General features: G+C 46.4%; 2 protein-coding genes across 5 annotated transcripts in view; one reads left to right on the forward strand and one right to left on the reverse strand.

Moving 5' to 3' along the window:
* Positions 1–10,044: 10,044 nt before the first annotated feature.
* On the reverse strand, positions 10,045–13,118 carry LOC114618327. Its single transcript, XM_028764035.1, has 2 exons — positions 12,700–13,118; positions 10,045–12,376 (listed from the first exon to the last, which is right to left on the reverse strand). The coding sequence occupies exons 1-2, from the start codon at positions 13,116–13,118 to the stop codon at positions 12,136–12,138; spliced, it is 660 nt and encodes a 219-aa protein (XP_028619868.1). The 3' UTR covers positions 10,045–12,135.
* Sgms1 (sphingomyelin synthase 1) overlaps positions 12,394–23,899 on the forward strand; it is a 256,971-nt gene continuing 245,465 nt past the window's right edge. For 2 of the 4 annotated variants that reach the window (XM_028764013.1, XM_028764021.1), the window contains exon 1: positions 12,394–12,514. The gene's annotated coding sequence lies outside the window, so the exon portion shown is untranslated. Of the gene's footprint in view, positions 12,515–13,739; positions 13,833–14,256; positions 14,420–23,899 lie in introns of those variants that run through there. The other 2 variants (XM_028764014.1, XM_028764015.1) reach the window with 2 other exon arrangements.

Consider the following 23,899-nt stretch of genomic DNA (forward strand, 5'->3'; position numbering starts at 1 on the left):
TCTCTCTCTCTCTCTCTCTCTCTCTCTCTCTCTCTCTCTCTCTCTCTCTCATCTTTGTGTGATTTTGACAGGCAGAGAAGATAGATTGTGACTGGATACTAGAGCTGGAGTAGTTTAGTGAGCAGATACCTACGATGGGAAATGGTGGTATAGCACTGGAACATAGGGATTTACAAAAGGAAAGGCAGACGAAGGCAGAAGGGTGGAATAGGACCAGACTCTGTACGACGATTTCTGCTGGTCACAAGGACCCCTGCTCAGGGTAAACCAGGTGGGCGCTGGGGGCAGATGCGACACACAATGGAACCCTCTCCTTAATCCTTCATAGATGACTATGACAGTACAGTGGTTCCCCTTTATTTACGGTTTCACTTACCTGTGGCCAGCCGCACTTTGACATTCTAAATGGAAAATTCCAGAAATAAACCATTTGTAAGCTTTTCAGTGGTGTTCTCTTCTGGGTTCAGTAAAGGGATCTCACACCTCGGCACCTTGTTGGTGAATCACACTGTGCTTGCCTGTCTCTCAGCCCTCCTGCTTAATCAGATACACTGTGTGTCTACTGTTTGTGCTCAAGAAATCCTTAGGAAAGGTGGTTCAGTGGGTGGAGGTGCTTGCTGACAAGACTGAAGACGTGGATTCAATCCTTAGAACTCACACTGTGGATGGAGAGAACCTAAAACACACACACACATGCACACACACCACAAAATAAATAAGAAATGTATGTATGTATGTATGTATGTATGTATGTATGTATGTATGTATGTATGTAATTAAACAAAACAGAAATTCTTATCTTAACAATAGCTCCAATGCAGAAGTGTTACAGTCAAAGAAGGCTGCAGGAACACAACGCAGAAGAACATATTACTCTGAGGCAATATTGCAGAGGACACAGGAAAACCCAGTATATCTAGAGCTTGTTATTTACTCCCCGAGGCACGGGGTGTCCACTGTGATTCTTGGAACCAGGGACGATGCAATAGTCATGAGTCATCTTCTGTCATGTCGCTTCCTCACCATGTGTGTCCCAGGGTTCCTCCCCTTGGTCAGCCTCCACTCTTCTGCCTTTGTTTTCCTTGTCTCCCCCAGCCTCCTTTACTGACCAGATCTGTTCAATTTTTGGTTTCTGCCCTGGTCCTCAACATTAACTTCACGAGAGAAATATTGCCAGGATTGTGGCATTGAGGGTCACATTGCCCTTGACTTCTCTACATCCAAGGGATACTATGCTCCCTGACCACCCTAAGTATTGACCTAACCTGGACTAGAAATTTGCCCATGTCCCAATGTTTTGACAGATGGTAGAGAACAGCAGATTAAAAACTCATCATACCAGAAGAAAAGGGTCTGTACATATTTCAGAAGATCCACCGCTCTTCCCACATGGGCGTCCAGAGAATGCAGGATTTGAAATCAAGGTTAGAGATGCCAACTCAAAGTCAGCTAAGATTGTCAACAACTCTAAAGCCTGCCAGCTAAAAAGAACTCCAGTAATAGGTTCAGAGACACAAATCCCAGACTTCACAGAGGTAAAACGGGAAGATTTAGATATAAATATTTACTGATGTTTTTAGATACCTTTCCAGGTTGGACTAAGGCTTTCTCTACTGAACAAAAAACTACATCCACGGTGGCAAAGAAGCCCTTACAGGACATACTGCCAAGACGTGGGCTTCCTCAGATGATAGGGTCAGACAATGGACCAGCTTTTGTGTCCTGGGTAAGTCAGAGACTAGCCAATATTCTGGGGATTAATTAGCAACTTTATTGTACATAGAGACCCCAGAGTTCAGGACAGGTAGAGAGAATGAACAAAATCCTAAAGGAGACCTTAACTAAATTGACCTAAGAGACTGACAATGACCGAGTAACTCTCCTTCCTTTCAAAACTCTACTGGGTATGAAACTCCCCTTCCCTCCCCACCCCCCACTGTTCTTCATACACAGGCAGAGGCCATTGCTGAGTTTGAGGATCACCAATTGCTAGACAATCTCAAAGGTGTCCAATGGGCACATAAACATGTTTGCCCTAAACTTTATGTTCTTTATGAAACAAGTCCCCTCTACCCCACTGCCCTAAAGGTCATCATGAAATCACAGACCTGTTTGCAGTTAGAGATGACCCTGACCAACAGAAAGAAACTCAGCCTCAGGACTAACCTCCTGTCTGCCACTGTTGGGGCCCCGACCCAAGCCCCAGGGACACCACAAGGACTGGACAATGACAACCCTGACATGCTATAAAATATAATAATAACTTCAGGAAGCCTTTGATTGGGCCTTCTAGTTACCAGAGAAAGGGGGGAATGAGAGACCAAATCTTTTGGGTTCAGACTCCATCTTAAGAGAACTTGACCAAAGGCTGAACTGAAGTTAACTATGGACTAGTTTCCAGGTTACCTCCCAAACAAAACCTTTGTCTAACACTAGTTTCCAGGTTTCTTCCCCAACAAAACCTTTGTCTAGCACCAGTTTCCAGTTACTCCCCAACGAATCTGCACCCCCAGGTTACAAGCCCGCCCCTGACACTTCAATTCCTAACAACCACCAATCAGGAGGAAAACAGACCGTTAAGTTTATGATTTGGCTCCCAGCACCAGCCAATTATGTTAAAAGCCATAATGGCCCTCCAATCAGATGTGCACCAGGCTAGAAAACCCCTTCTTGCCTCTATAAATGCTTGTCTGAAACTGGCTCGGGGCCCCTTGCTGTTCTTCTGTGTCAGAAATGCTAGTGTGACCTAACCTCCAGCTTGAATAAAGAGACCCTAATATGATTGCTCCTTGGTGGTCTTTTGGGGGTTCACAAACAATTCCTGGCACAATTGCTGTGTGTAGGAAAGTGATTCAGAGTACAGGCAGTGGCAGTCAAAGAGAGGAGGGCAAGGCTGGCTGTAAATCTGTAAAGTAAATCACATTTGATTATTTATTTTATTTATTTTGCGTGTGTTGTGTGTCTATGTGTGGGCATATGTATTACAAGTGTGGATGTCAGAGAACAGCTGGGAGGAATCCGGCATCACCTTCCACTCTACAGGGCCTACGGATTCAAACTCAGATTGTGAGGCTTGGCCTCAAGTACCTCTACCTGCTGAGCCATCGCAGTGGCCCTCAATCCTTTTACAAAGGTGTGGTTTGTGAGAGAAGATAAGAGCTCTGGAAAGAAGAAAAGTTAAAAGGGGCTTAAAATACTAGGTAAGTTCCCAGAGGACATAGTGACCACACGGTTGTCTAGGTTACCCCGACATTTGTCATTCCTGCTAAAAGTACACATTACAGTAGAATTCCCCCCTCCCCTTCTCAACTCAGAGATCCTCTAACTCAGAGATCTGCTTGCCTTTACTTTCAAGAAAAACCATTTCAGTCAGGGGTGGTTGGACACACCTTTAAACCCAGCACTCAGGGAGGCAGAGGCAGGCAGAGTTAGGGGCCAGCTTGATCTACAAAGCAAGTTCCAGGGCAGCCGGGGATACATAGAGAAACTCTGTCTCGAAACAACAACAACAACAACAACAACAACAACAACAACAGTGGCTGCAGCAGCAGCATCAACAACAACAAAGGAAACTAGACGGTAATTCGAGGGCAAGCACTAGAGATAATAAGGAGCAGTTAGCATTAGCCTTGGAATTCCTGCCAAAGATGCCGTTAGGCCAATACCAAGACGCTTTCTTCTCAAGGAGGCCATGGAAGCGACTCCTCATATATAGCACAGGAACTCTGATGAAATGACAGACATACGTAAGCAGCAGAGTGATGAACTGAATCAAAGATGCTCGGTAGAAGTCCAAAGAGCTTTTTGAATTAGATAAATTTCCTTAACCCTAAGGACAAATGGGAGCTATTCTGATCCCTGAGACACTCCTAATAGTGGGATTAGACACTTAAAGTCGTACTTCTTAATTCCAGCTACAAAGATTCTAGACAGTTGCCCTCTCCTCTGCTGCACACTTCTGACTAAGGTTTTGACTTGTTGGTCTGGGCCGCAGCCTGGACCTTGGGATTTTACAAATCCTAAAATGATGAAAAGCAGCAGCCAAGGCTGTGCCCTTCAAATGTGTGCAGTTTTATAGGTTTGGCAACAACTCCTTGGCCTCTGATAGTGTCCCTTTAAGAACATCAGTTCCATTTTAGGTAGCTAGTGAATGGTAATCATTCTCTAGAAAGCATATACCAAAACCTGGGCTTTTTTAGACAAATGGAGTGAGAATTTCTCAGTAGACTTTTAGCATAAATACTTTTTGTGTTTCTTTTGTTTATTTTAATGTACAGCCAGAGTCATCCCTGCTTTGTGGTTATTTAAACTCTGACACATGACTTTATTTTTATATTAGATGCACCAGTGTTATTGTCAGTAACATAATACCATAAGTCAGATGAGCTACAGAAGGAAGAGAGTTACCTTGGCTCATAGTTTTCAAAGACCTGGCCAAGGGGTTACATTTGATGATGGTCTTTAGTTGCAGAGTCCTGAAGTCTGTAGAACGTTATATGGCCAGAGATGTGTCTTCTCTGGTCCCTCTCCTTTGTATAAAGCCACCCATATTTGACCATGGTGGCTAATGATCTTACCTGATCTTAATCATTTCCCAACACCTTACCCCTAAGCATCACTGACATGTGAGGTTTCTAATCTCTTAATTCCTATAGTAACCATCTTTACGTTACTATAAGAATATCTTTGAGCTAATCAGTATTAGAAGATATGTTTCTTTTTCTCAGTTTCAGTGGTTGGTTGGCCCCATGGCATTTGGGCTTGTGGACAGATAGCCCAGGATGCCATCAATACATGGTTGAGGAAGCTGCTCACCTCAGGGCAGCCAGAAAGCAATGCTAGAGGGGAAGACTTTGGTCTCATAGTCTCCTTTGAGGGCACATCCCTAATGACTTACAGCCTCCAACTCGGCCTCATCTCTTGAGGATACTGACTTCCCATTAGCAACAACTTGGGTGTTCTGCCATTTATAAATGGCCCTTGGGAGTGATTCAGGCTATAACTTTCCAGTACCTTGTTGCTAGAAATAGCCTTGAAATTGCAGAAGGCATACTCAAACCCCAGCTAAATCTCAGTGGTCCACAACTGAAGAAGCAACTTAAGCCATTAGTCATTAAAGTTCTACTCAAGTTAAACATGAGCTCGGTCTTGCTTAATGTTGCTTATACCTGGGAGTGTAAAACGCTGGAAAAGTCAAGAAGCATCTCTATTGGTGAGGTGCCTTCAGGAGTGAGGTGTTTTCCCCTGGGGCTGGAGAGATGACTCAGTGGTTAAGAGCACTGGCTGCTCTTCTAGAGGACCTGAGTTCAATTCCCAGCACCCACATGGGGGCTCACAGCTGTCTGTAATTCTAGGATCCGAACCCCTCACACAGACATACATGCAGGCAAAACATTAATGCATATAAAATAAATAGTTATTTTTTCTGGTGGGAATGTTTAAAAGCTTTGGAATGAAACAAATATTATCTGGATGGCATTGGCACCCCGTTAACCACAGTGCAATGCTCCAGGAAACCCGTTCTTTCTTGTGTCCCAGATCCATGCAAATGCTGAATGAGAGTGTGGGGGAAACATGGGAGATGAGACAGTACCTCCACCACACAGTCTTCCCTTGTCTGGACCACTTATGTATCTATGTTTGTTTTGTTGAAAAAAATTATTTCGCCTAACTCACATTGCCTTTGAACACTTAATCCTCCTGCCTCTGCTTCCCAGGTACTGGGATTACAGCTGTGTCCCACCAGGCCCGGCTTGCAATAGCTTTTTCCTAACCTTTCCTTTGTTTCTTTGGAATGTCTTTAAAACAATCATTTATTTTATGTGTCATAGGTGTACCTGAGTATATGTGTGTATAGCACGTGTGTGCATGGGCCTGAGCACATCAGAAGAGAGCATTGGATCCTCTGGAACTGGAGGTACAGGTGGTTGTGAGCCATCATGAGCTACTCACACTCATGGGAGTGTTAGGAGCGGACCCCTGGTCTTCTGCAAGAGCAGTAAGCGTTCTTAACTGCTAAGCCATCTCTCTAGTTCCCAGAATGCCTTTCAAAACCTCTGTGACCTTTACCTTTAGGAAACTGTAGAAGCAGACTGTCTCCTGATGTCGCTGTGAAGCACAACTAAAAGCCCTGGACATTATGAATATAAAAAAAAAACAAAAAAAACAGACAAACAAAAACACACTTGAAGATTATGAAATGTGAAAGGAAGGCAGGGACCTTCCAGGAAACTTGGCACCCAAGGATCAACAAGGCAGTGGGTTCCTGGGTTTGTCTTTCTGTCCCACACACCCGAAACCTGGATGTGAGGAAGACTCCAACTCAAGAATCATGATAGATCTGGATAAACGCGGTGGCAGCAAAAGCCCAACACCAGAAAGGAAGCAAGTAGAAGCTGGCATCAGCCACAGCAAATCTTACAATGTCACCACACCTCAGTGACTTGTCACTCTTGCTGTAAGATAAAATCACAATACTCTATAGTGCTCTACTAAAGTTCCTGAGGTCACAATTTGCGTGGCCTAGCTCAGTGATTCCCCAGTGGCTAAAAATCTCCTATAAATATAGTTAAATTCCACCCTCTTAATATCTCACAGTGGGTATTAAATTTCCACACATGAGCCCAGCCCAGACTGTCTGCTTGAACTATCTATGGAACTTATGAAAAATTATTATTATTATTATTATTATTATTATTGGTTTGTTTCTTTGAGACAGGGTTTCTCTGTGTAGCCCTGGCTGTCCTGGAACTCACTCTGTAGACCAGGCTAGCCTCGAACTCTCGAACTCAGAAATCCACCTGCCTCTGCCTCCCAAGTGCTACGAAAAATTATTGATGTGTAGTCCTGCTTTGGATCACGTAAATCAGGATCTCCAGGGATGGGTAGATATTCACTGAAATGCTTTTTTGATTAGTCTGTTCTACCACCAGACAGAAGGCTCCATAAGGGACTGGAATCAAGCAAATGAGCCAGGTCTGGTGGTAGAAAATGCCTGTCATCTCAGCCCAAGTAGGCGAGGGTGGAGGATCAGGAGTCAAGGTCATCTCTGACTAGGTATCAATGTGGAGGTTATTCTGGGCTATTTGAGATCCTGTCACAAACAAACAAACCAAACCAACTCCCCTACACCTCCCCCACCCCCCACAAAAGCAAAACAAACAAAAACCCAAAATAACCACAAACAAACCCCAACAACAAAAATCTCTAAAATCAAAGCCAAAGACATGAGGCAAGGAGATGGAAATCCTTTTTCCCTGCTTTGCTGGTTCCAGATCCCGTGGAAGACTAGGCTGTCTCCCTGAGTCCATCCCCATCACTCGGGAGTTGCATTACCCAGCAACAGCAGAGATCAGCACAACATCATTCCAGGAGGCACTGTCATAAGTTTCCAGATTTGATTCTTAGGGTGCCTCTTTCTTCACACTCAATCAACAAATTCAAGTGCAACAGAAGCTGGCAAGGAGGCAGGAGCGACACTCATTCTTACTCATACAGAGAGAATAGAAACTGTTTTAAAAGCAGCTTAAAAGAAATTAGGGGCACTGACAAAGAAGTGAAAAAAAAAAGATTTTATAGAAGGGAAAGGCTGGTCCTCCCAGCTTTTGACCTAATAAAATTGCTCCCTGACCACCCGCCTTTCCCCCACCCCACCCCCCATCTCTAAAGGCTTTTGTGAGTCTGGATCCCTGAATGTTGATGAGGAAGATGATATGAGACACTGGATTAAATAAATTTCAAGTATTCTTAGGGCTTATCCTGAATCTGCCATCTGGTCTCCTCCTCTGAACCTTGGTATCCCCCCATCCTCAGCACAGTACAGGAGCTACTACTTCAAACAATTACTTAAGACATCTTATGTTCTGATACTTTGTAAGAATGTTAGCCCCCAGACCCTACTGCATGTGAAATCCAACTACTGTTAGTAATTCTGCTTTATTTGCATGTCAACAATATGGACACCATCTGGTCTATTAATTTTGTGAAAAACATTCTGATTTTCTTTAAGACTTTCATGTATGTGAGTGTTTGCCTGCATGCATGTATGTGCAGCGCATGTATGCCTGTTGCCTGTGGTGGGCAGAAGAGGGCGTGGAATCCCTTAGAACTGGAGCTACCATGTTGATGCTGGGAATTGAACCTAGGTCCTCAGCAAGAGCTCTTAATCTCTGAGCCATCTCACCAGTCTTTGAAACATTTTTAAAAAATTATGTTATTTTTTTTCATTTTTGGTATGAGGAATATTTTTTCCTCAAGTTCTTGTCAAAGATTCTACAGGTAGAGCTATGTGGAAGAGAGTCAGACGTAAGCTGCATGAAAGTGCACGCGCACAATTTCAATTCTTCATTACTCAGCACTTCGTGACGTGTTTGGTGGACTGCAGATGTAGTTCAGCAGGAGACTGCTTTCCTAGGCCTTTGGGTTCACCTCCTAGAACTGGAAGGCTCTATGTTATGGGTTTGCCTAGCTGTGTGGTAGTGTAAGTGTTCTCAACACAAGGTATGCTGTATAAGCCAAAACAGTCAGCCAAAACAGGCTGGATGGCTTTTTAGAACTTTCATAAGGGGTATAAATATTTTCTAAATGAAATTTGTCATTCTTAAAATTTGTTGTTCTACTGACTTTTCTTTTAAAATGTTATTTTATTATGTGTACGGATATTTTGCCTGCATGTATGTCAATGCAAGAGAAGCATGCCTGGTACAGATACTACAAGAGGGTATCGTCTTCTCTGGAGTTACAATTATAAATGGCTGTGAGTTGCCACTGGATGCTGGTCTGGAACCTGGGTCCTCTAGAAATGCAGCCAGAGTTCTTGCTTGCTGAGCCATCCCTACAGGGCTCTTTATCCCCCACTTCTTTAAAAAGAGTGGTTGCAGCATGTTTTGGGAGGAGTGATCTTTTTATGGGTCCAAGACTACCCCACACCCCAAGATGCTGAGATTACAGATAAGTGCTACCGTACTTAGTTCAACCTCTGCATTAACTTTTTAATGAGGTCAAGCTATGAGTTCATGGGGCTGCAATTTAGGATGGTGATAAAACTTTATGTCTGTAGGGCTTCCAGATCAAGCAGTTAAAAATACAAGAGACTGAATTTTATTTGACTTTCAAATAAGTAATAAAATGTTAGTATAAGTATGAAGCATGTGGTGTCTAAGAACTTTGATTAAGGGTAGATACTGGGATGAGGATGACGTATGTGCCTTCAGAGGAGAACTGGAACACTCTGCTTCTGTCTTGTGCTGTATCTGGTACAGCTTGACGATCACTGGGTGAGTGGATGCAGTATGGACAGCAAATAGGTGCTGGGTGATTCCAAACAAGGGTGATGCTCAAGATCAGATCCCAGCCTCTTTGGATTCACTTCCTTCCTTTTTGCCCACTGTCAAAAGAGTAGTTCTCAATGCCTGCTGAATCTCCCCACCTTCTCAACAGATAGGTAGCAATATCTGGACATATTTTTGGCTATATTAAAGTGAGCAGGGCTATTACCAGCATCTAATTGGTTGAGGCCATGGATGTTGCTAAAGGTCCTGGGGTGGACAACAACAGCTCCTTACAACAGAATGTCATCTGGTCCAAATGTCCACAAGGCTGAGAAGCCCTAGTCTAGACTGGAGTGCACAGGATTTAATTGCGATTCTATCAAATTACCCCAGGGCTGTTGCTACCTTATTATTCAAGACGTCTAACAAAGGGGGAAAGTGTATCCTACCCTTTACACAGTACAAGCCCTGGTGGAAGACATTTGATCCACTCCTTCAATCTCTTCTAAGGGAAGCATAGAAAAAGTGCCAGCCCTCAACTTTTACAGCTCTCACCGCAGCATGGCCTAGATTTGAAGAGTTTGCTTTGGAACTATAAAATTCAGGGACCACACCATGTAAGCCTTCCTTCCTTCAGCACTGAGGCTTTGTGGGACACGCTTATAAATGCTAACTGGAGATAACATGTGCCCGTCATTTTGTCTACTTCCGGGATGGCTCTAGTGCTCGACCTAGAAGAAAGGGGATTGCTAAATATGATATTCACGATGAGTTGAACAGTATTCCATGCTTTTTATTATGTTCACTTCTAATTGTCCATAAAAATTTATAGACATATATTTATATTAAGGATCTAATTAATTTTCATGATAGCCATGGGAAACAAAGAGGGGGTGGATTATAGCACTCTCACTTTGAGAGGCAAGAATTAAACCTGTCTGGAGTTCCATACAGATTACTTGAAAGGCCAGGACTTAAGTGGTGGTTTTGTTAGGGATACCATACGTACTGTCCCCAGCAGCACTCTATAGACACCCTCTATTCCGCTGTCCCTTGTTAGTGAAATGCCTTAGTTTTCTGTTTGCTCTTTTCTGACATGAAGTTTTCTGTTGCCATGACCATGTCAGCTTATAAAAGAAAGCATTTACCTGGGGGCTTACAACTTTAGGGCTGGTGTCCAGGAACACAATGGGAAGAACATGGTGGCAGTCAGTCAGTCAGTGCTGGGGCAGTAGCTAAAACTTACTGATTCACAAACAGGAAGCAGAGAGGGACAGAGTGGGGCAGAGGAAGGTGGGCATTGCTAACTGGAAATAGCATGAGCTTATCCAGTGACACACTTCCTACAAAAGGATCACAGCTCCTAATCCTTCCCAAACAGTTCCACTGAAGACCAATTAATCCAAACCTATGAGTCCATGGCGGCCATCAGTAGTAAATGTCTACTTTGAAAATCCCCTTAAAATCTACATGAGATTGAGAAAGTTGCTAATTAGAAAGGGATAGCAAAGACATTTCCATTGTATGTATTTAACCTTCTTATACCTAACTGTAGCACAGAGAAAAACAGAAAATAATGAGTTATGATTCAGCAACTATTTACTAAGGGCTGTTTGGTGCCAACTCATGTGCTGGGAATCCCAAAGATCAAAGATAGTACAGATCCATCACATGGCATTGAAGATGCAGGGAAAGATGTTTTGTGTACAAGGAGATATGTGGGGTGCTGGGAATTAAACTAGGGTCCTCTTCAAGAACAGCAAGTACTCTTAACTGCTGAGGTACCTCTCTGCCTCCTGTTAAGGTTCTTCACTGTTCAGTGGACTAGAAAAGGAACATTTTATCTTGATTAATTTTGGGGGGAGGGGTATAAAGAGTGACTGACTTAAAGACCAGAACTAAACTTAAAAGTATGTCAACTCTGAAGTGTCTCTTATGACCATACCATTCAAATTACTTTAAAGGCTGGGATATCTCTTTAGATTATCATTCCTATATTTACTTCCAGCTATGTTATATTTACATGTGCTTTTTCTAAGAATTATTTTTTGAAATTGGAGTGAAATTTGGAATATAAAATCCTTTTGTATCTTACCCTTTTCATGTATTATGAATACTCCTAAAACTACATATAGAAAAATCTGTTTATTTTTTTCTATAAAACACTTCAAAAATACAGTGGAAAAAAAGAAAATCTAAATTAACCCTATATTGACTGGGACACACTTGTAACGTGTGTGTGTGTGTGTGTGTGTGTGTGTGTGTGTGTGTGTGGGAGGGTGGGGGAGAATTTAAAAGTCTGGATTCCTTGACTTGCTGTGCAGCAGCACGTGTCCTTTGACCTTGGTTACAGCAAAATGCAAAGTAACATTGCAAACAGCCAGCGGCTGTCCAGTACTTATTTCACAAGACAGCAAGCCTCTTTTTTACCTCTTAGGTACAAACTGATGAAAATACCCAGCGGGGCTACTATAATGTCAGACCACTCCCTTGCTCTGGGTTGACACTCCAAATACAGCAAGTTGTCAGTTGTCACTTAAAGGCAGCATGTGTCAAGCCATCCTTTCTTATCTCCCTGAGAAGTGCGATAGCATAGTGTCCTAAGGTGAAGAGTCCAGAGGTGCAGGAGAGGACAAGACCTTAAGAGCTCACACAGGAGCAGACACATTTTTAATCCGATTTTTCACTGTGCTTGGGGGCAGAGGACACTAAGTTTTCAGCGTCACACACGAAAACGGGTCTCTACAGCTTAGGGAAAGCGGCCATTAGATTCACCTTGGGAGCTTGTTAACCAGATTTCAGGAAGGAAGCCCATTAGTGGCGTTTCTGATTCCGTAGGTCTAGGTGTGGTCGTGAATGTGCCGTTCTAAATAAAGAATTCTTGGGTAATGAGGTTGCGGGCCCAAAGATTTCGGAACCCCAGGTGACTAACACCATCGCCATCCAAGCTAACCAGCAGCAGGAGAAAAGCATGGAGAGCGACGGCTGTCCAAACATCTTTCGCCACCTTCATCCTCTGTCGCCGGGAATGGGTCAGAACAGGGAAGCGGCAGGAGGAGCGATGCCGGCGCCTTAGGAACGGGAACTCCTCTCCCCAACTTCCGCCCCTGGGGAAAAGCAGAAGCCATCAGCTCCAGGAGAGCGGCTCTTCAATTCTCAGCCTTTAGGTTCTGGCTCCAGTGACTGCCCGATCTCCCGGTAACGCCGGCGCCGCTGTACCCCATCTGTAGACGGGCGTATTGCAGGTGAGGGCGGGGACCTGGGCCTGGTGGGGAGGCGACTGGGTAGAGTCGGCCCGGATCCCGGACCGTTCTTCGCCTGCGGCCCGGGAGAGCTGAAGATGGCTGCTCAGGAGCTCGGCGGACAGTCACGTGTTACGCAGGCACGGCCGTTCCTGGTCTCCCCCCCGCCCCCCTTTCCCAGAACAGACCCTGCGGGTAGTGCGTCCAGGGCGACCCAAGCCACGGCGGTACGAGCGGCCAGCCCGGAAGGCCGGAGCCACGGAAGGCTGCTGTCTCTGCCGCGCGACCACTGTCCCAGTACCGGGTTCCGCTGCGCGAGCTGGAGGAAATCGGCTGGCGACCCGCACCCGGCGGGGCCATTGGGCATGCGCAGTGCTCCGGCCCTGGTGCGGCGCTCTCCAGGTTTTCGCCGCAGCTCCGAGCAGCGGCGGGAGGTGGGGCCGGGACGGACTAGGGGGCCCCGGTTCTTCCCGAGAACTCCCGGGCCTTCGTGCAGCCCGGCGCTGTGCGACTTAGGAAGCCGGCAGACTCCCTGACTTTTCGGGGGGGAAGATAGTAGTGCAAGGATTAGAGCTTCGGAAAATGTCCGGAAGAGGTTGAGGTCCATCCATTTTTAAATGATCAATCATGAGGGAGTCACAAGTGTCGCAGCTCTTGGGCTTGGTGGGGAAGGAAATGCCAGTGTAGTTCTCCAACAGCTGTCCCCGATGGTAATTTCTCGAAGGCTGAGTTTGTGTTCCCAGCTTTCTGGCCGCTTTAGCAGCACAACTCTTGGGCTGGCTCCTAATTGGGCTTCTGATCCCGGAGGATGAAACCCACCATGTGGGCCTTCCTCTTCTCGTAGTTGGGATGGGGAGGGGGTAAGGGCCCGCATCTCCAGTTCCCGTTTCTAGAAACGAAGAGGACCCCCCAGTCCCCACACCCTAGGGCAAGCTGTCCTGCGGGACTCAGCTGGGTCCCCGGCCGAGCGTCCGCGGTCCCCGCCCCCCGGCCGCCGGGAACACCCGGAGGAACGGACCGGCGTCGCGCGGGAAGCCGACCCGGCTCCGCCGCGGACTGGGCATGCTCGGCAGCCCGAGGTTCCAAGTCAGAAGCCTTCTCGCCAGCTCGGCGGCGGCCGGAGCAACGGCGGCGGGCTGCCGGCTGGACGGGAGCAGGGAGGGCCGGTTCGGGCGGGCTGCTCGTCCCGGGAGCCTGGCACCGCGGACCGGAGAGCGGGACCGGGTGCGGAGCTCGCACGCCGCCCTGCCCCGGTTTCGTTCCGCGGCGCGGGGCTCGGCGCGTGGAAAGAATTCCGGCGGCTGCCACGACTCGCGTGCAAGTGAGTCGCGGGGCGGGGGTGGAGGGCCGACCTCCCGGTCGCGAGCGGCCGGATCTGACCCGAGTCTCGCGGGCCGGGCCTGACCTCGGTTGACGGCGGGCGGGCAGCCCGGGCGAGGGGGCGTGAGCGCACACCGCGCGGTGTCGCGCGTACCTGGCGTGCGGTCCCCCGCGGCCGCTCGTGGGGGTGGGCGCGGGGGAGCGCTCCGGCGGCCGCGATCCCGGCTCCGAGGGGGCGGGCCGCCGGCGGGGCTCCCCCGCCAACTTGGGCGGGGAGGAAGGCGGAGGCGTCAGTGGGCACCTTTCCGAGGTGCTGCGTGCGGGCTGGAAGGCTGCCTGGTGTCACATTGGGGCGAGCGGACGGTAGCAGGGCCGGAGAGCCCGGGGCTGAGGACCTTTCAGGCGGAAGCCAGCCAGAGGTCCCGTAGTGCTTAGGGGTGGACCCCCCAAATCGCAGCCCCACCCCCACAACCCTGGGCAGCAGAGTGACAGTTGGTTCCCTCTGGCCTGATCGCAGCGGGGCCAAGTGTCTTCAGCTTTGAGATTCCTTTCAGCACGGCCCCTCGATGACCCCCAACGGCATAACAGGTGGGATCCCCCTTCCCGGAGGAGCGAGCCCCTTTCTCCCCAGGCGGTGTAACAGCCCCTGGCTCGGGACTGTTCTGAGACCTCTCGTGTCCTCGCCGCGTGGGGGTGTTAAAGGGTAAGGCCTGCAGGGGCATCTGCGTAGCTCTGGACGCGGTTCGTTCAGAGAATGAGGGGTCTGAGTGATCGTAGGCGACTTGTCAAGGGCACATCAGCGGTAACAGCGCTGCCTCGGTTCGGATCGTAACCCACACTCCGACTGTCTTCCTCCGGTGGCCCGGGTGCCCTGGTCCATCTAACGGATTCTGGTTAACGCTTGATCCCTTTTGACTGTCGCAAGTAATAGTCGGGGTGAAGGATGCTGTGGACCTGGGGAGCTAAGAGAATCCGGGCAGGTGCTTCTCGGATGTTTCATTTCACCTTCAGACAGGACCGAGATCAGCGCTACACACATTAAAAAAAAAAAAAGACAGAAGGCTTGTTTCTGATGGGAAGTTTATTTTCAGTGTTCTGAGGCCTGCCTTGTGTCATAGCTCTCCCGAAATTTACCTTCTTCAGATTGGAGGCGTTTTTAGTTGGCTACCTGGTTGTGGACGTCGTGAATGCCTGTCTTGGTGTGCTGTCAACTCCATATGCCTTCTGGCACTAGGGGCTGAACCTCAGCTGTGGTGGGGGCCAAGGGAGCAGAAAGGAGTGAGATTGACGAGGTCGAATCCTAGTAGAAGTTGCCTTCGGTTTGGGAGGCAGTTCTGAGGCAGGGGAGAAGATGTCGAGGCGTTTCATTGGTCCGGCTGTTAGGTGTCCAGGGAAGAAGCCAGCTGGGGTTGGGTGCTTATGTGGTCAGGTTTTTTTTTTTTTTAAAGGGAAGCCCAGGGATGTTTGGTGATTCAGCAGGTGGCAGGTTTCCAGCTCTGAAGCCTTGCCTTGGCCGAGCAAGCCAGCAAGCAAGCTGCAGAGCCTGTGCCCGCAGCTGGCGGTGCCTAGCTTTGGGGAAAACCTCCCGGAGCGGCCTTCTTATGTGCACCAAGTCTTCGTTCCTTGTCTCGCTTCCTGTTTCCTTCTGGATGCCCTGGTCCTTTGGGTTTCCTTAGTGGTCCTCTTAAGCTGTGGAGCACATTTTAACGTCTTCATCACAGACCTGCTGGGTTGTAGGAGGTGGCCACCACTACCGTTCAGTTCAGATAGTTATTGTACAAAGTGAGAACACCTCTCTTTTTCTGCTTCAGAGACCAAACGTTTTTATTGTTAGTAAAATAAATACTTTTCTGCCACTTGTCACTGACATTGAACTACTTCAAATGCCAGGGAACTTAAAAAGAACGCTTACTAATTCAACATATTAAGTTATTAAAGGCACACATTGTTTAAAATATCTTACTTGGAGAACTCTAATGTCTTGCATAATGTCTGACCAGTATGTAGCTTAGTAAATGCTTATTCATATTTAAAAACGTTTTTCATAACAGAAAAGCACTAGAATTTACCACATTTCTCATTATTTTTTTTATGTCTGTAAGTGGGATTCTTTCCTGAATAATTTTAGAATAAAGAAAGCACAACAAAGTCTGTACATGTTATGTGTGTTGGGCACTTAGAGACCCTTGTGTGTTTTCCTAATTGGCCCTGGTTGACCATAAACATCCGTTTTACATCAAGATCTGGATGCTCATCTTGCTCATATTTTCATTTTCAGCTTGGGTCAGGTGCTTCTCTGGAGCTGGAATCAAGGGCACTCTTTTGAGGTTAAGTCATAAAAACCTAAAGGAGAACTCAATGCTAGGCTCGGCTGTTTTTAACTAAAACTGTGCTCCAGACACTTATCATATGTTCTTTGATAAAACCTCATTCCCTGCAAAGCATTTCAGGAAACCTATAGGTTCCCAACTTTGTCATCCAGTGATAAGCACTGCTGTAGAAAAGGTAAAACCTGCTCAAGGACTGAGGAAACTTGGTGGCCTATGTTCTTCAGAGACAGGACAGATTACAGATGGCTATGTCTTTGCCTGTTCTGGATAGTTGCAGTTTTTTTTTTCTTTTTTAGAACTTTCTTGGTATGCATGGGTGTTAAAAATTTGGGCTTGTTGGTTCAAAAAAGAGTATCCATGCAAGGAGGAAAAAGGACAGAGAATATAAGTGCTTATTTATTGCTTCCTACAGTAAAGTCCCTCATTCCACTAGCTGTGCACAGCTTGTCACCTCAGTTAGGGTACCCAGTCAGAAAAAAGAGTCATTTTTTGTTCATTTGAATCATTTCAGTTTGGTGTGGGGAACAGGGAATGAATGAAGGGGAAGAGAGGGCAGGTCCTGTGGCCAGGAAGATGGCTGGGTTCTGTAGCTGTGGCAATAACTTCTGGTTTCAGTAAAACCGAATTGCATGGCTAGTGACCAGGTGTAGCTCAGTGTTTACTAGGATGCTTGATCTTCATTCAGAGCCTCAACATGTAGACACACTACTCACAGGGGTAGACATGCAGATACACACACACACACACACACACACACAGAGATACCTAGATATACACAGGCAAAGAAGGCATACACACACAGGTAGACACATGTCTCCTTTGCCAAAAGCCAAGAAGAACCCCAGCTTCTTTCTAATCTGTCAAAGAGAAAACTAGACCTCAATGTAATGTTGCTTTTTGGAGGTTTGAATTACGCCATGCTGTATTTGAGAAAGAATCCCTCTGCCTCAGTGGCCAGATAGATGGAACAGCTATTTTAGGTCAATGCAGATGAGTGAGAACTTAGAATTTAGGTGCTTTTTCCCTCTTAGACATGGTCAGTTCTTGGCATCAGATCCTCGCACTGTACAAAGCCCCTTGCCTGTAGCTGGCCTCTCCGTTCCCTTCCATTCCCTCTGCTGCAAGAGGAGTCTTCTCTCATATAGTGAATGAGGTTTTGTGGGGGCGGTGCGTATGAGTATTTGTTAAAGATGTTGTGTTACTTGATGTGTTTTCTTCAGTTTACATAAAGGGTGCTGAGGCTGTGGATCAGGGGAGAGTGCTTGTTCAGCATGCACAGGGTCCTGGGTTCCATTTGCAGTACTGCAAAAGGAAAGCACTTCAACCCTCCAAAACTGTTTGTCTTGGAAACATTCCAACATTTCCTGAGAGTTGACAGAATTCTTTTCAATGTTTTATTAGGTAGTTTTGTGTAAGTTTGTGCTTGTTCTGTATACCGAGGCGATATGTATATGTATACATATACATATATGTATATCTCACTGTGTGTGTATGCAGTCATACATATACACATATTCATGTATGTTATATGTATGTCTGTGTGCATGCTAGTGTTAGATGCATAACTCATTTCCACCCTGTTACCACAAGCAAAACTGAATGGAATGCTGGCTTCATTCTCTTACTGATCTCCACGAAAGGATCCTAGAGGTAGTAGTTTTGGAAGCATGCTCCCCACTAGCAATGCAGAGTCTAGACCTCCTGAATCAGAAAGTCTCAGCTCAGAAGCTGCTGATCTGTGCTGTGCCGTGCCTAGTCTGGAGATTCTGTTGCAAGGGTACGTTGGAGACCTGATGCTCTAGGGGCCTACATCTAGGACCCTGCTCGGGGTGGCTAAGAAGTAAAGTACTAGCACACGTTGAATCTCACTTACTCTCAGAACTGCCGAGCTGCTATGCACTTTCAGGGATGCTACCCACATCCTTGTTAGTGTCGGACATTAATAATCTCTATAATCTACCCCTATTTTGTGGCTAGCTAATGAGCTCTCATTGTTTTAATGTAAGGATTTATGTGATTCTTAGTGAATTGAGGTGTGACTAATGTTATTTTGTTGTTGTTCTGTTTCTTAGACCAGCTGTTCATTTTATCTTGTGTTCTTCCCCTCTTATTCTCTATTCCCTCCCCCACATTAGAGTTTCTTCTCCCCCTTTTATTTTGTACGACAGTATTACTAAACCATTGATTAAACCATGCATTCTTTCATAGTTTCCGTGAGGCTGGTTTGATTGTATGTCGTGTGTCCACATACACAAGACTTTGTCAGTTTATTGAGAATTGTAATTTATGTGAAGAAATCAATTTAAAATGTGTACTTTATTTCGGAAAGCTCTCTTCAAAGTGCCACAGTGAAGATACCAAACATTTCTGATAACTCCAGACTTCCCCTGGGTCCATTTTGGAGTCAGAACCTTCCTGTTAGACCCAGACTTGTGTAACCATTATAGCTTGCATTTCTTTAATTTTATATATGTGGTGCATACTATATGATACTTTTTTTGTGTCTGGTTCCTTTCACTAAACAGGGTTTAAAATAATCTTCTTTTGAACTGTGTACAAGGCATAGAACATAGCCTTTCCAGGCAGTCTTCTTTGTGTAATTCAGTAGTGTGATTGTCCAGGTTGGGCAAGCGTCAACATGATCCCTCCATAGAACGTTGTCATCACCCCAAACCAAATCCTGACCTCTTAAGCTCAGTCTTCTAATCTTGAGATGCCTCAGGGGCTGGTATTTTGTTTAGTTCTTTCCCAGCGTTTTGCCGTTTCTGTTCCAAGCCTTTATTTCTTCATTGGAGTGTCGTATCATGTTTGCTTGAGTGGCACGAAGCCCTCTTGTTCTTAGACATTGGTTTGATTGTACTTGATGTTTGCTTTTCCATATTCATTTTGGAATGCTTCTGAAGTTCTCAATAAAGTCCAGAAAACATAATTGGCATTGCTTGGGTTATAGTCTCAAGGAGAGAATTGACATTGTTTCTATTTTGATACTGTATGGTATTGTCATCTCACTTAAAATAACCTTAAATAAAGTTTACAATTTTCTTTGTTATGGTAACACTTTTTCCTCATTATTGGCTTTGGAACTTGAATTCAGGGACTTGTACATGCTAAACACATGCTAAAACACATGCTAAACATAACATATGGTGTACTACTGAACTACCCTCCCAGCTATGGGAACTTTTTTTTTTTTAAATAAAGGCCATATGTTTGGGCGGAGTTTGTTTTAGATGCTGTATTTTTAACAGTTGAATTGCTGTTGTGACCCAACACCCAAGAGAAACAACCTAAGAGCAGAGACGTAATTGCACTCAGGGTCCCTGAGCCTTCAGTCTGCGGTTGTCTGGCCTTATGGGGGCAGCAGGGGGAGGAGATCCCATCACGGCATACAGGAAGAATAAAGCTACCAGGAAGGGTTCAGGGACAATGTACCAAAAGGACTGCCTGGTAGCCTACTTCTTTCAGCTGTGGCCCACCATCCAAAGTTTTTAAAAGTGTCCATAATAGCTCCACCCGCTGGGGATCAAGCCTTCCACACACATGCCTGTGCTGAACATCACATATTAAGCCCTGGTAGGAGCCTTGTTCCACCTTATGGACATAGACAGAGGAATGGTTTTGTGGACAGGTCTTTTAACAGTCTCTTTTGCCAGGCTTGAGTGACACTGGTGATGTGTTCCTCCTTCCCCTTTAAGGGTTCCAAGCTGCTTCTCCCTTAAGCCTGGGCCTGCACACCTACTCTGTGGGGCTGCGGAGATACAGTGTGCAGATCTGGAAACAGCTGTTGCTCAGGGGGTGCTGATGTCATAGCCCACCCAGCACGAGCTTTATATAGTCACCTTCAGCCTTTCACCTGCTTCTAAGGATTTTCGACAAAGAAGTGTCAGGAAAGCAAAGTGAAGGAGACAGCCAGTTAAGTTTGTAATAATCTCAATCTACATGTGAGTGCCTGGGCCTCGGCCTGCTTCCCAGAAAATATGGATACTTCCAAGGAATTTTACAGTTGAGTGGGGAGGGGTATACAGCTAATATACAAGAAGCAATTAGAGATGTCTCTGTGACAGAAGGTATATAATTAGGGTTAAGTGCTACAGTGCCAGGGGAATTATGGGAAGAGAGAAACCCCCTCTTGAGCTTTCATTTGGTTTGGATAGTATTCGAGTAGGGAGGAGAGAAGAGAAAGGTGAAAACCAGTATAATTAACATTTTTATTGAGGACCATAAGGACCATATGGTAATGGATGTTGCATCTGGATTTTAAAAATGTTATTTTAATAAATATTTAGCGTGTGTGTGTGTGTGTGTATGTGTGTGTTTGCTTGCATGCATGTGTATCTCAGTGCATGTGTGTAGGTCAAAAAACAACTTGCAGAAGTTGGTTCTCTCGATCCACTTTGTAGTTCCTGGAAAAGGAGCTCAGACTGTGAAGCTTAGTAGCGGGTGCTGTTGCCTTGCTGAACCATCCCAGCAACCTCTGGAGCTGGATTCCGGGGTCTTAAAATCAGTATTCTGATAAGCAGTGATAGGTGGCTTGTCTTTGTGTAGGGAACCAGTCGCTCTGAGTTCTATAATGGCTGAGAACATTGAGCATGGAGCCAGAGTGTTTGGGTTTGGCTTCCTGCCTCACCATGTAAAGGCTGTACACTGTGGTGGGTTTTATGGACCATCTGTGTCTCAGGCCCTACGTTCTTTGGTGGAACTAAGGACAGCAGCTACCATCCAGGGTTGTTGAGTAGTTGTGAGAAAGATGTAAGCTCACATTTGTCAGGGCCCGAGTGTCTACTATAGTGTATCAGTTAGCTGTCTGTCCCCATGACAGAGTACCAGAGACTAGGAAATCTGTCTTTTTTTTTCTCCTCCTCCTCTTCCTCCTCCTCTTCTCCTTCTCCTTCTCCTTCTCCTCCTCCTCCTCCTCCTCTTCCTCTTCCTCCTCCTCCTCCTCCTCCTCCTCCTCCTCCTCCTCCTCCTTCTCCTTCTTCTGAGATAGGACCTTTCCATGTTGCTTGGCCTCAAACTGAAGATTCTCCTGCTTTAGTCTTACAGGGGATGGGGAGGTGCTGTGACAATTACCTTTGAAGGATTCATTTGGGCTCATGGGCTCATGGTTTCAGTTTATGGCCATCTGGTTTGAGAAGAGGTTGTGTATCATGGCAGTGTCACTGGGACCTTGCTGCCACCTCCTTTCAGTTCCTTTGTCTTTATGATCTCTGAAGAATCTGAAGGATTAAGGTGAGACACTCAGACCTTAATTTAGAAGGTAGCATATTTACTACATAATATAGGAGGTAGGCAGAGTATAGCAGACGTACTCCTAAGGTGGAAGTACACAGTGACCTAAAGGACCATTGTGTTGATTTACATGATTTAACTTCTTACTAAAGCATCTAAAACAGAAGGGCTTCCTTAGGGGTGTTCTCCTGCACGGGTGATTGACAAGCATACTTGTATTGAGTCTTACAGGGAGGGAGCAGAGCTATGTCCTTGTTCTTTATCAGAAAGATGCTGGGCTAGATAATAATCTTGTAAAGTTTAGAACTCTTGGGACTAGGTTTAGATAGTTATCAGTTCATGACTTCTGGGAAGTTTAGGATGTGACCTCTTCTTCCATGGTCAGAGATATAGCTTAGGTTCCCTTCCTTTAGCCATTGAGTAAGAGGCATCAGCTATAGGCCTTTTTGTACCCGCTGTTGATCACAAGGGCAGCGTCCAGCCCCTATATCCATCAAGTCTGCTGATTTCTGTCTTCCTAACAGTGGGAACTCATAATAGAGGAAGCTGCTCACCTCACATCAGCTAGGAAGGGCTCTGAGCCCCAATTGCAGGGGATGCTTCCCACGACCTAACTTCCTCTACTAAGCCACAGCTCTTAAAGATCTCACCACTTCCCAGTAGCATCCTAGTGTGGGACCCGACCTTCAAACATGGGCATTTGGGAGACATCGGAGATCCAAACTTTAGTACCAATTAAGAACCATATAAATAGTAGCCGCTGTTCTTTGCAAGTCTGTTGCTAGTCCCACAGTCTTTCTCTATTTCTTTTGAGGTGTGTGAGGTTTCATGTCTCAGCATTGGTTGGCTTCTGTCCAGAGGATCTGCTGGAGGGCTGTGTAGTCACTCTAGTGGTGTGGGCTTTCTCCATGTCATTGACTAGCAAGGCAGGGCTAGGTCGTAGGCTGGACAAATAAGTGCCTGAGACATCAGTGTGCCAGGTGTAGTGTCTGTTGTTCTGAATGTCTTTCCTCAGCGCTCTGGAATGGAGTGGGTAGGAAAAAACCCAAGGTGACGAGCAGACAAGAAGCAAGGATCATTTTGCTGTCTTTCTAGTTCTGATTAGACCTTTGGGCAGACCTACAGTAAAGATAGGGATTCCTTGAGGGCTAATCCCAAACCAGCACGCATCTACCTTGATCCTCAGATGTGGATGTTGCTGTTCTCTTTTGGAGACAGAAAAGTGAGGGGCACGTCCTTTCCCTGAGGAAACAGCAGAGGGACCAAACCAAACACACCCAACCCAACCCAACCCCCAAACCAAACCCCTCAAAACCCAAAACCAGTGAGTGCTGTTGGTAAGGAGTCAGCTTAGTTACGTTGGGGTGTGATACACAGGTTGTCCCAAGCTGGGTGTTCCCATGACCTTATGATCTTAGGTGTTTATCTGTCTGAGCTCATGGGCTTCAAGTTTTAGCTTGTGCCAGCTTCGCCACTGAGTTTGCTTGTAACTCTTGTTGGGCCCAGCCCAGAGTTTCTGGAGTAGGTAGCTTGGGGGCAAGTGGCAGCCAGTAGTGTGTTTGGATGCTTCCTGGTTCCCAGGTGCTGTTGCCCCCACCCATCTAGGGACATGCTTTGGGAAGCATCACCCAAAGCCATGTTGCAGCAGCCAGGGACTGCTTCTACCTCACTAGAAAGTGTCCTTATGGGGTCCTGTCTATTTGGGGTGGCAGATCAGCCTCTGAGCCACGGCACTGTGGTGCCCTGCTTCTCAGAGCTTGTGATATGGCCAAGAGTAGTGGTTAACTGTGGCGTCAACAATACCTGCTAATGTAAGCATCCTCAGAGCGTGAGGTACCACTTGCAGTCTGTCCCAGGAAGGTGGCATCATTTGTTTTCCATTCCTCCCTTACACATGCCCAGATCAGGGGGTGCTTTCTGTCCACCGAATAGACCCATGGGAAAATGAAGCATAGATAATTAAAGATGCCTAGCTTAGCTGTGGGGTAGAAGGCAGGTTTGGGTACTAGTTGAACTGTGATGGCGAAGTGTTTGTAGCGAGAAAGAGGTTGGCACCTCTCAGAGAGAGGAGGTAAGAGGGCTACCATGTGTGCTCACTGCTTCTATTGAGTCCTCAGGAAACACAAACAGCTGCACTTACCATAGCAGGTTTGCTGCTTTGCAACTGACACTGCTCTTCCTCAGGTTGGCAGGGCCTACAGCTAAAACTGGAAAGGAGCAGCTTCTAGCTTAGAAAAGGGTTTTCAAAAGAGACATGTCTTCAGGTAATGTCATCACTACGTAGTGAGGCCAGGTCACAGCTGTGCACCAGGCCCCCGTGGGACAGTGCTCTCTTGCTGCAGCTTTCCTGCATTTGGCACAGTGTGCAGAAGGGGGCTGATGACATAGGACGGCCGCTTGCTGTGGGCGGAGCATAAGCAGTCTCCTGGGGGTGGGGAGTGCCTAGGAGGGTGGGACTTACCAGTGGTCATTGGCAAGAAGGACTAGTTGCCAGGACTGTGCTCCTCCA

This window comes from Grammomys surdaster, unplaced genomic scaffold, assembly GCF_004785775.1.
Source record: "Grammomys surdaster isolate TR1022 unplaced genomic scaffold, NIH_TR_1.0 141, whole genome shotgun sequence".
Lineage (NCBI taxonomy): Eukaryota > Metazoa > Chordata > Mammalia > Rodentia > Muridae > Grammomys > Grammomys surdaster.